The 13,109-nt window shown below is 41.0% G+C and overlaps 1 protein-coding gene across 1 annotated transcript; it reads left to right on the top strand.

The window, feature by feature from the left end:
* The first annotated feature begins 258 nt into the window (after window positions 1–258).
* si:zfos-323e3.4 (volume-regulated anion channel subunit LRRC8E) lies at window positions 259–7,355 on the top strand. Its single transcript, XM_060918872.1, has 2 exons — window positions 259–399; window positions 4,994–7,355. Exons 1-2 carry the CDS (start codon window positions 259–261, stop codon window positions 7,271–7,273), a joined length of 2,421 nt encoding a protein of 806 aa, XP_060774855.1. The 3' UTR covers window positions 7,274–7,355.
* The last annotated feature ends 5,754 nt before the right edge of the window (window positions 7,356–13,109 follow it).

The following is a 13,109-nucleotide window of genomic DNA, read 5'->3' on the forward strand; positions in this document are numbered from 1 at the left end:
CGAGCTTAAATAAAGACTTTCCATTATAATGCAGTATGTGAGAACCTGTCAAATAAATTGAACATTTACAGAGATATACAGTTTAATGTGGGAAAACGAGGGAAAGTGAAACATTTGGTACAAAATTAGTGTCAGAAAAAGTATTGACAATACCTGTGATATCTCATATTGCGATACTAAGCTCATTTTTATTTTTGATTTCATTTTAATTTAAGTCATATCCTTCATATCATATCCACCTGATGGGCAGATTCCAGCATGATTCCCGTTAATGAATTCCGTAACATTACCTCGGAACAAAATCCACGGTTCCGAGTTTTAAAGCCATGGTGGGACGTCTTCTCGGAGTACCTGTGCATAGCCATGCTAATGATCGGCGTCTTTGGATGCACCATGCAGGTACCTTCACCTTTCACATTCACTTAACTTCCTCCACATTGCTCATGCATTTTAATCCAGATAAGAGAGTGTATACACTGATCAGTCATAACATTAAAAATCACTGGCAGGTGAAGTGAATAACATTGATTATCTCATTACAATGGCGCCTGTCAAGGGGACAGCAAGTGAACAGTCAGTTCTTGAAGTTGATGTGTTGGAAGCAGGAAAAATGGGCAAGTGTAAGGATCTGAGCAACTTTGACAAGGGTCAGATTGTGCTGGCGAGATGACTGGGTCTGAGCATCTCCAAAATGGCACATCTTGTGGGGCGTTCCCAGTATGCAGTGGTTAGTACCTACCAAAAGTGGTCCATGGAAGGACAACCGGTGAACCGGCGACAGGGTCATGGATGTCGAAGGCTCATTGGTTCGCATGGGGCACAAAGGCTAGCCCATATGTTCCAGTCCCATAGAAGAGCTACTGTCGCACAAACTTCTGAAAAATGTTAATGCTGGCTAAAACAGAAAGGTATCATTGACAGTAATGTTTATTAACAGTAATGTTCCTGCTTGGTTATCAGCAAGTCTGCAATGAAGTGACCTTGAAAGTCATTTTAGACGTGTTATTAAGCAGCTACAAAATGGCTTTGGAAATTCACAAGTTGGTGTTGATACACTAAAAATGTCCTATAAATATTAGTAAAGTCATGGAAAAGTGTACAGTTGGCCTTTTAATCTGTGGAGATTGCATATCGTAGCGTATATTCTCTTCATTTGACATTGCATGCATCTTAGTTAGTTACTAAATCATGGAAGAGTGACGATAACTATCTATATCCTATTACCTCAGAGGCAGTCTACCAACATTTATCTCTTTTCACTTTATTTTTACCGAGAGAACCTGTACAAGAGGCTGTATGGCTGGATTTCTGTCAAGATTTTAAATTGTCTTTCGTTTGATTAGTTGTCGGACTGTTCTCATATTGCTTTCTTTGAATTCAGGGTTTTAGTCATGATCTGCTTGGTTCTTTGGTAGGGACAGAAATGGTTTGAGCCAATTTGAATATAAATATCCTATTAAAATTAAGCAGCCGTTAAGTCTTTAACAATGAGTAAGCGCTTTACTTCTAACATTTCCGCATAACGGTTTGTCTGATTATGTGCCAGTCAGTCAGAAAGGCGCCTTTAAGGGTTGGACTGTTGACTTTAAGGTTAAAGCATGTTGGCAGAAGTGAGTCATTCTATGATGACCTTCTGTGAGCAAGACCTGTTTATATATGTATATGCGTGTATGTCCTGATTTCCTAAAAAAATAGTGGGATCTGTGGTTTATATTACACTTTTAATTGTATATTCACTGCATTCTCATGTACTTATACTACCTCACTTTGACTTCCATGCTGTCTTCATGTGAAATGGCCAAGCTATTTATTTACTGTGGTAGGTGTACTGTGTTTTAAATTTATTTCTTCTTCAGTGATGTGACCAGGTTAACCACTTCTGAGCAAATTATTTACAGAGGTGGTCTGGCAAGACACAGAGGAGGATAAAGTAATGAAAGCAAAGCAAGAGAGACAGAGACAGTAGGATATAAACTGAAATACTATAAACAACTATAAGCCACAGCAGTAGGCTCAGTTATAGATCAAAAACGTTGTAATGTATGGGAAAATTCAGACCTCACGTCTACTCCCAGTATTTAAATATTATTCGCAAGTTCTTATTTGTAAGTCTAACCTTCTAGTGCATGTAAGGGATAACAGTCTCGCCTGGTTTTGCACTGTCCTGACCTAGATTCATATAGAATTGGATTAGATGCTCTCTAGGGCTTAATATTTCATTCGTACAATCTTATATTAGCAATTATAAACCTGATCCATGCAGCCATCAAGACCTAATACTAAACGACTGAGTAAAGAAGGTTTATTTTATCTCTGAACATTCCTACGTGTGCAAAAAATGGAGAGTAGCAAGTACAGTAATTTGCTCCATGTTTCAAACGCTGCTTGTTGGTTGAATAGCTTCTAGTAGGGGAAGGTGACAAGAGAAGGAAATAGCAGTTTACCATAGTTGAAGATGTTTTCACGATATATTTTATGTATTAGGATATTTAGCTCTGCTGAGCGCCAGAAATTACCATTTTATAGTTTGGAAAGCCAATGAAAACTGTAAGTTAATGATTTTTGTTAGGAACTGCATTGGAAATTGAATCAATTGATTAGATTTTTTTTAAATAGTTTTTCAGACTAGTCCTCTGAGTATCAGCGGAGTTAATCAATGATTTGGAAGTATTAATTATATAAATATATTATTATACTTCCAAAAAGGTATACAGTGATATAATTTATTGATATTTCAATATAGAGATTGTCGTATCAGCTATCCAGAGCTACTATGTTTATAAAGAAAAAGGCACAACAATGCATGCTGAAGATTAAAGTATTTTCCTATAGCCCCCTTTCACATGACGTCACCGCGCCGCGAGATTTTGTTAGGCGCCATATTGGAAGACCAAGTACATGCACTCACAATATAAAACAAAGTACGAGCGAGAGTAAAGTGACACGATGGATGATAATTCTGGTTATGTGAGTACATTACCAGTTGCAGAAAGGGCACGGTATGTGGAGAAACTGGCTGTGATTGATGGGTTTGACCCATATGATAAGACTCGCGGCAAGGGAGAATAGAAACATAAGGAGGACCGGACACCAATTCTGCCATCTGTTTGCTACCCAGACATTGTAAACTATTTGTTGTTTACACCCAGTGCCTACACTCAGTGTTCGAACTATGCCGATATTTTCGGGGGGGTCCCTTTCTTTCCCTTGGGGGTGTGTGTGCTTGCGCTTGTCTCGGAGCGCAGATCTCCAAACACATGAGAAGCCTATCTTACGCACATATCACGCGGACTCCACACACGCATTGCGTCTGAAGTCATAACTCATCAGGGGAAATCGTGTCCGCATTGGCATGTTCAAAAAACAACCTCGCATCAACAATGATACCACATGCAAGAAAAAAAAAAAACAGTCAGGCTACTCAACAACCAACCTGGCAGCAGCGAGCAAGCCCCAAACCATCCTAAATTATTATTATTATTATTATTAAACTGTAGAAGTCTGGGAGGCTTGCTCCTCATACAGTTATCGACTTGGGGCCACTTTAGCATGTTTTAAATCTGAATTTCTTGCATTTGCTTACCTCAAAATGTCCGCAGATCATGCACAGACTTATCCATTATATCCACAGTTTTTTGCCAAGTCTCACACAGGTTTCTTTCAAGTCTACTGTTGGGCCAATAAATCATAAATAAAACAGCTCAGATTTGTTTAAGTCATTTGCCACTCCACTTTATTCTCGTGGGTTCACATACCGCTGCCGTTATTATCCCCTTATCACGAGTTTGTTGGTCTTCCAAAATGGCGCAGGGTCTGTTTACTTCCGGTTTCGGGTGACGTCAGTGAAAGGGGTCTATAAGAACATGTCCTGAAGTGTTTTTTATTCCCCTTATACCTCAGTAATTTGCCAATGACGACAATCTGTACTTTATTTATGAAGTACATGATACTTTTTCACTGTTTATCGTTACATTTAATGTAATGGAATGTCCATGAAGGAGGTTGGTTCTTATTATATCCCTCATCAAAAAATTCCTGTGCAGGGATTGGCCAAGGATGGCTCACATGACATAAAATAATTCCACCATTAATTAAGTAGTGATGCCAAAAAAAAAAAAAAATAGATATGCTGTGAGTCAGTCATGGTATATCCTGGATATACCATGGACTGATATCACAATTTCAAGCTATATGGCCGACTCGAGTCACAGTGTGTGGATCTACGTATCATGATCATGCCTAGCGAGGCAGGCGATAACATGGTACATTGCACATGCACAAGTCAAAGGTCGCGCCGACGTAAACAACAAACATGGCTGCCTCCAGTGAGTTTATGCCAGGATTCAGTCTTAAAACTTTTAGTTTGGAATTTTTTAATGAGGGATATAAATCAAATATACCAAGCACTGAGAGGCACTGGGGATTATGGATTCTCTTCAGTGACTGGCATAGTACTATTAGTACTATTAGAAAATGGTATGATGCCAGTCACCTCAGAGAATCCATAATTTCAACTGGAGCCTCTCAGTGCATGGTATATTGCATGGTTATCATCACGTACTTTATAACACTTATAAACAGCCATTCCCTAACCGGCTTCTATTTTATCTCTCTTGAAGTTAATAAGTAAAAAAAAAAACCACACACACACAACTTGTGATTTTACTGAGAAACCAGAAAAGGCAAAGTCGTCTGCCCTGAAGACTCCCTGATGGAAAAAATTATATCATGCTGACACCGGAGACTCTTTCCATAATGTTGAATAAATGTCTAACAGAAAGCTTCACCATATTAATCATTATATGTTTTTCTTCGCTAAATATCTTTGAATTACATCCACGACTGTTGGAACTGTCAGACACCTTCAGATTTGACAATTCAACAAAGCTGTGGTATAATTAAATGGAATGTTAAATGGTGTGAACCACATGATCAATGTTTGGATATGAATTGTTTCAGGTAGCAGGTCTCTGACAATTCTCTCTTTTGATAGCTGACACAGGAAAAGATCTCCTGTCTCCCTGATTGCTTCGCTGGAGACTTAGATGAAAGCATGGATTGCAGCTACCTCCAAAAACCCAGAGAGAGCAAGAGCCTATGGGAGCATGCCATCACCAAGAACATCACCCCAAACATTGTAGAGGTGTTTGGCCGAAAGAACAACCTGGACATTCACCAGTACATCTTCATAAACAGTTTCTGCTATGAAAGGGCAGTGCACTGGTATGGCAAGTACTTCCCCTACCTGGTGGTCATCCATACTATGATCTTTATGGTAGCCAGCAGTTTCTGGTTCAAATTCCCTGGGACGTCGTCCAAGATCGAGCTGTTTGTGTCAATCCTGGGGAAGTGCTTTGACTCCCCCTGGACCACTCGAGCAATTAGTGAGGTATCTGAGGAGAGAGAAGACATGGTCACGTGGAAGAAAAATTGCACAGCAAAAGCATCGGCGGTGGAAAGTCCTGATGAGGAGGACAAATCTGCTGCCTTTATTCGTTCTACGTCGGTTGTGTCTGACCAGGAGAAGGAGCCTGAGCATGCCACGTCTGTCCTGGACAAAAAAGAAGGCGAGCAGGCCAAGGCTCTGTTTGAGAAGGTGAGAAAATTTCAGACACATGTAGAAGAGGCAGACCTCCTCTACCTTATGTATGTTCTCCAGACCTCACTCAAGGTGCTAAAATTTGCCATCATCACCATTTATAGTGTTTTCCTTGTACCAAATATTGAGATTGTAGTGACTTGCAGAGTCCCACCTGACCTGACTGGTTTTGGTTTGTTCTGCTGTAATAACAACAAAGCACACCTCTTCTCAAAACTAGCCTACTGTTACATTGGGTTTGTTGGTGTGTATGGAATACTATGCATCTATTCTCTCTACTGGCTCTTCCATCGGCCACTGAAAGCATACTCCTTCGAGCATGTACGTCTGGAGACAGGGATCAACGACATCCCTGACGTTAAAAATGACTTTGCATTCCTCTTGCACCTCAGCGATCAGTACGACCCTCTCTACTCTAAACGCTTTGCTGTTTTTCTCTCTGAAGTGAGTGAGAGCAGGTTGAGTCAGGTTAACCTCAATCACGAGTGGCCCATCAAGAAACTCCGCACACGTCTCTCAAGGAACACCAGTGACCGCTTAGAACTGCACTTGTTCATGTTGCCAGGCTTACCCAGCACTGTGTTCGATGTGCCAGAAGTGGAATCTCTGAAGCTGGAACAGATCAATAATGTGACTATTCCTGGCACGGTGACCCAACTTGCAGTTTTACAGGAAATCTCCCTCATTCACTGCCCTGCCAGACTTCACCTAGAAGCCCTCACTTACCTACGAGAGAACCTGAAAGTCCTCCTCCTCACCTTCAGCAACCCAGAGCAGGTCCCCTTGTGGATGTACACTTTAACAAATTTGGAAGAGCTCCACCTGAGTGGGCCACTCACCAATGAGGTCCATCGTGGCACCACCTTAGACACCTTGCGGGAGCTCAAGAACCTTCGTGTGTTGACCTTGCGTGGTAAACTTGCCAAGATCCCTTCCAGTGTGGTGGATGTAGGTGGCCAGCTGCTAAGATTATGTGTGCACAACGAGGGCAGCAGGCTGCATGCCTTCAGTAGTCTGAAGAAGCTTGCAAACTTGGCCATGCTGGAGCTGATTGGTTGCGAACTGGAGCGCCTCCCCAGCGCTATCTTCAGCCTCACCAATCTGCAACAGCTGGATCTGAAGGAGAACAGGCTTACCACTGTAGAGGAAATCCTTAGCCTGCAACACTGCCGCCGACTGAGCACGCTCAGACTATGGCACAACTCTATCCGCTCCATCCCCGAGCACATCAACAAATTGCGCTCGCTTGAGACACTCGACTTGAGCTGGAACAAGATTCATAGACTGTCATTGCACCTTTGTTACTGTACCAAGCTTCGGCACCTGGATCTGTCCCACAATCAACTCACCTCATTGCCCCCTGAAATTGGTATCCTCCAGAGTCTGTGGCACCTTTCTGCTGCTTACAACTCACTAGAAGTGCTCCCAGAGGAGCTGTTCTCCTGTAAGAGGTTGAGAACTCTTGAGCTGGGGAATAACAGAATTTCCTTTTTGTCTCCAAGGGTTGGGAACTTGGCCCACTTGGTGTGTCTGGAACTAAAGGGTAACAGGCTGGAGTCTTTGCCTATTGAGATAGGTGACTGCAACCTATTGAAGTTGACTGGGCTCATCGTAGAGGAGAGTCTGATTGATATCTTGCCTACTTACATAAAAGATAGTATGAAGGAGAGGTGATTCAAAGACTGACTCACATTTGAGTTGAGTTGGAAAACCAGAGCATATTCGGCACAAAGAAGGAAACATCGCTGGTTCTAGAAGTTTTTGTATTTTGAGTAAGCTGAAACATGTCATATAACTTGGGTCTGCTTAATTTATTTTTATTTATTTACCTTTTTGTGTAGATAAAAACAAAACATGTCAAATAAATTTTAGTCATTGCATACACAAACACATACTTCATAATGCATTTCAAATGAACAGTTAGAATTAGTGAATATTATTTATTTTAATTGCTGCATTGAAGTGCCTTTGGGAAATTTTTATAGCTTTTTGGAAATAAAATGTTTTTATACACTTTGTATATAGTCATTTTATCATTAAGTTTATATTAAATTATTATTTCAAGAAACTTTCTGACCATTTCAAAACCCAGCGAACGGTAAAATTTTATCTCTATCTGGTGAAAATGTACTTTTGCATATTTAATACACGGTCTCTGATTGTACTGAATTATCATCCCCAAAGGAACTTTCAGCCTTCGTAAATTACATTGCAATGTGCTAAGTGAATCTCCACTAGCTGCGGGGAGTCAGCCAAAAGAGCATTAGTGACGCATCAAACTTGGCAAACCATGTCTTTTAGTTTCAGTGAAGGAAAAATTGTAATGCTACAGCAAACAAAAACATCCTACACAACTGTGTGCATACAATTTTAAAGCAGCGTCTGCCTATGCATATGAATTCATGTGGTATGTAGTATACAATCTGTTGCAATGTCCATTTCAAAATAATAGAGAAAGTAACTATTGAAAGTATTTAGGTCAACACCTCATGTACAACCCCAGTTCCAAAAAAAGTTGGGACGCTGTGTAAACTGGAAATAAAAACAGAATGCGATAATTTGCAAAGCATGGAAACCCTATATTATATTGAAAATAGTACAAAGACAACATATCAAATGTTGAAACTGAGAAGTTTTATTGTTTTTTGAAAAATATATGCTCATTTTGAATTTGATGTCAGCAACACGTTTCAAAAAAAAATTTGGAACAGGGGCATGTTTACCACTGGGTTATATCACCTCTACTTTTAACAACACTCTGTAAACGTTTGGGAACTGAGGACACTAATTGCTGTAGTTTTTGAAAGAGAAATATTGTCCAATTCTTGCCTGATATACAGTTTCAGTTGCTCAACAGTTTGGGGTCTCTTTTGTCATATTTTGTGCTTCATAATGCGCCAAATGTTTTAAATGGGAGACAGGTGTGGACTGCAGACAGGCCAGTTTAGCACCCGGACTCTTTTACTACGGAGCCATGCAGTTTTAATACGTGCAGAAAGCGGTTTCGCATTGTCTTCCTGAAAAAAGGAAGCCTTCCCTGAAAAAGATTTTGTCTGGGTGACAGTATGTTACTCTGAAACATGTATATATCATTTAGCATTAATGATGCCTTCCTAGATGTACAAGCCACCTATGTTATGTGTACTAATGCACCCTCATACGATCACAGATGCTGGCTTTTGAACTGTGCACTGATAACAAGCCAGAAGAATGCTTGGAGGACGTGGTGTCCATCCAACCATCCATCCATTATCTGTAGCCGCTTATCCTGTTCTTCAGGGTCGCAGGCAAGCTGGAGCCTATCCCAACTGACTATGGGTGAGAGGCGGGGTACACCCTGGACATCGCAGGGCTGACACAGAGACAAACAACCATTCACATTCACAGCTATGGTCAATTTAGAGCCACCAATTAGCCTAACCTGCATGTCTTTGGACTGTGGGGGAAACCGGAGGAAACCCACACAGACACGGGGAGAACATGCCAACTCCACAAAGAAAGGCCCTCGCCGGCCACTGGGCTCAAACCCAGGACCTTCCTGCTGTGAGGCGACAGTGCTAACCACTGCGCCAGCGTGCCGCCCCATGGTGGCCATGATTTTAAAAAAAAATGTCTCCTTTTGATTCGTCAGACCTCAGGACAGTTTTCCACTTCACCTCAGTCCATTGTAAAAGAGCTCGGGCCCAGAAAAGGTGACGATGTTTCTGGATATTATTTATATCTGGTTTTAACTTGCATTTGTGGATGCAGTAATGAACTGATGGTTTTAACATAAATGACTCACTAGAGAGGATTAAACTTGTTGGATCACACTTCAATAGCAGACAGTTATGAGTGTCTGGATCCATGCTTAAACTTAAAAGCTACATCATCCAAATACAATGCCAAAAACAAAACAAAAAAAGGCCAATTACTAAAATTCAAGGTTTCATGTACCCTAAATGTACTTTTCCACATTAAAGTGAGTGTACTGCAGTGACGTACCCAATTCTAGCCAATAAGGTTAAGACTCTGCCCATGCCCTGTGGATATCCTGCTCGATAAATCATTTATGTGAAAAACAACTTCTCCTGATGATTCATAAATGGGTGTAATAATGTGGCACTTTATTGCTTTGTCTTTGTTTGTTTTTTTAAAAAAAAGGTCAAACATGGAAACTGGAAAAACATTAAGAAACTGGTCACGAACAGGAGACGCTCTTGACTAAACTGGTACAAGCCAAGTTTATGATTTGTCTACAGTCAGGGATAATGACAAGGCCATTATTTAAAGTTTAACCCGATTCATGAGTAGAGTGCTAATTACGGGTTCAAAAATTCCCCTTGAATGCATGCAGTGACATAAGCCGCTGTCCTCTCACTTTATTTTTGTCATCCCTGAAAAAAACTCACCTACTTTCTTTGTCCATCTTATTTGCGCTTGAAACTGAAGCACATGCCGAAACAAGTTTCTATGCTGCAACTAAAATAATGACGCAATGTTCTGAATGGTGCCCTCTAGTGTTCTGCCACAATAGTCTGCTTTTACAAAAAAAAAAAAAAAGATGGGCGTCACATTAGGCATTGTAAATCTCCAGGCTGTCATGACACTCTTGTTCCATCCATTCATTATCTGTAGCCGCTTAACCTGTTCTACAGGGTCGCAGGCAAGCTGGAGCCTTGAGTTAAATAGCTTAAGGATTAAATAATCGTAAAAACCTCCAAATTCTACACTCAAAGGGTTCTTCAATGGTTCCTTGAATTATTAAGTGTTCCAAAAACTTTCTGATTAGGAAGCACCGTGTTGTCAGGTTATACATAGAGCCTTTAAAAGTTTTCCAGATGGACAACCCTTCAAGGAAAACTCCACCCATTTTTTATTTATTTATCAAAAATCGCGATGTGCTCAGCGATTCTGGTGCTAATCTGCGAGTGTTGTATTTTTGCTACTCCTGTGAGAAGTTAGTAGTGGTCTGATGGATAAAAAAAATGGACAGCGTATCATCTCTAAAATGTGAAGCTACCACAGATATAGCACCCCTGCTGGCTGGTTGCAGTACACTTTTTAGCCCCGCCCATCCCCATGTGTTTCAATCAAGAACATAATTTTTTTCCTCTCACTTTTGTCATCTAAACTATCTTTCCAGGCGGCATGGTGGTGTAGTGGTTAGCGCTGTCGCCTCACAGGAAGAAGGTCCTGGGTTCGAGCCCCGGGGCCGGCGAGGGCCTTTCTGTGCGGAGTTTGCATGTTCTCCCCGTGTCCGCGTGGGTTTCCTCCGGGTGCTCCGGTTTCCCCCACAGTCCAAAGACATGCAGGTTAGGTTAACTGGTGACTCTAAATTGACCGTAGGTGTGAATGGTTGTCTGTGTCTATGTGTCAGCCCTGTGATGACCTGGCGACTTGTCCAGGGTGTACCCCGCCTTTCGCCCATAGTCGGCTGGGATAGGCTCCAGCTTGCCTGCGACCCTGTAGAAGGATAAAGCGGCTAGAGATAATGAGATGAGATGAGACTATCTTTCCATCTACAGTGTCTAATCTGAACACTTAGTTTTCCCTATGCTGCTATCTGTATGTTGTTGTTTTTTTATTTTACCCCAGAAATTAGTTTTTAAAACGTTATTCTTATATAAAGTCAGAATTCGTGGATACACTTGGGAATTATGCGATTTACAGCTTTCCTGGAAGAGATCGACTGAAGCCAGCCAGCTAACTTCACCACAGAATTTACCTACTTATTTGAACTTTTCTGGAAACATGCACTAATAAAAACTGTTCGATGTTTCTTTGAAAAACGTTGGAAACACTGAGAGATTATAGCACATATAGCCACCATGATAGCAATATTAATGACATCCAGCTGGCCAGCTATCGAAATTTGCACAAAAGCCATTTGTTTGACCGTAAACACACGCTATCTATAGGATTATGATCACTTTTATAGATAATACATTTTTAACCTGCTGTGCACTCTAAACCAGCTGCTCTTCCTGAAACTACAGTTGATCTGATGGCGAATGTCCAGTTCATGTCCAAGTGATAAATGTCCTTGATTAGCATCATGAACACATTTGGTAACGCACTGGAAAGGAGGTTGGGTCTACCAAAGTACTGGGGTGTACCTCACTTTGCCTCTTGTCTTTACACTGTCAGAAATGGGGCTACAATAGAAGTCCATTTCTGTCTCCCAAGGTACAACCTACACTAATGTACCCCCTACGGCTCATTACTAGACCTCAAGGTAACTATGTGTACCTTTTTAGAGCCAAAAAAGTACATATGTTCCCAAGCAGTATATAAAGGGTACAGATAAGTACCTTAGATTGTACCTCTAAAGTTACAACAAGATCAACTGTGAGCTACTGCTCACTTATGTGTCCCCCCCCCCCCCCCCGCTCATATCAAAATGCAAGCAATCGAAGGAATAGGACACTTATTATGAATGCTGACTTCAACAAATAATTAACCCTGAAACAAGTAAGTCAAGAGCGGTGTTCTCCCCAGGGATTTCAAATAGGATCCTGGTAAACGGTCATTTTGAAATAGCATTTCGCTTCTTAAAATAGCGTCAAAATCCACCCTGTATGTTTCTTAAATACATTAAGTCAGTAAACAGGAAGTTGATGTGCGACAGACCTGAAAATGGTATATACAGTATAGAAGCCCAAGCTGGAGCTCAGTACCAAATATCAAGCAGTTGAGATTTGTAGTTGCTGAGAAAAGTGTTCCAAAAATTTTGTAAATACATTAAGTCGGTAAACAGGAAGTTGATGTGCAACAGACCTGAAAACAGTATACACAGTATAGAACCCCAAGCTGACGTTTGGTACTAAGTGGCTATGATTTGTGGTTACTGAGAAAAAGGGTGTTTCGGATGGATGGAAATATGGATGGCTGGACAGAGGTAAACGAGTATAATAATGTACTTTATTTTCTGTGCAAACCCAAGAAGGAGAATGTTTCTACTGCACAGAGTCTGGTTACAAATTTGACATGGTGGAAGTATTTTGGTTTCATTTCTACAGAATGGGAGGCAAAGGAGCCACGCCGTCCATATTTTCTACAGTCGATGATCTGGATAGTATGAAGGTCTAAAGACCTGCTGCAATCAGGTCCTTTAGGTAGAGATACAGTAAATTCCCATTGGCGTCACTCAACAGGAAGTCAAAAGGTATTGTGGATAAACTGTTAATCAAGGTGATGAAAAAAGTTGAACGCCAAAAGTTGAAGCCAACTGCGAATTTTATCCTTAATTGAAAAACCACACATTGATATGCAGGTTGTTCAGGGTGGATTTTTTCCTTCAAGTGTGGAACAAGGTGGATACGTTATATTTGTCCAGTTAAAGTGAAAGGAACTGCGACCAGAAAGCGATCTGAATGAATGCCACTGGAGATTTTGTTACAAAATGCAACAGGCAGCCAGTCTAGTCTTTTGGCTTTAAAGCAGAAGAGCCAACAATAACATCCATTGTGCTGGTGTCCTTTAAAACAGCAACGCTGCGGACAAATAGGATTCCTGTTCTCAGTGCTTT

This window comes from Neoarius graeffei, chromosome 4, assembly GCF_027579695.1.
Source record: "Neoarius graeffei isolate fNeoGra1 chromosome 4, fNeoGra1.pri, whole genome shotgun sequence".
NCBI classification, from domain to species: domain Eukaryota; kingdom Metazoa; phylum Chordata; class Actinopteri; order Siluriformes; family Ariidae; genus Neoarius; species Neoarius graeffei.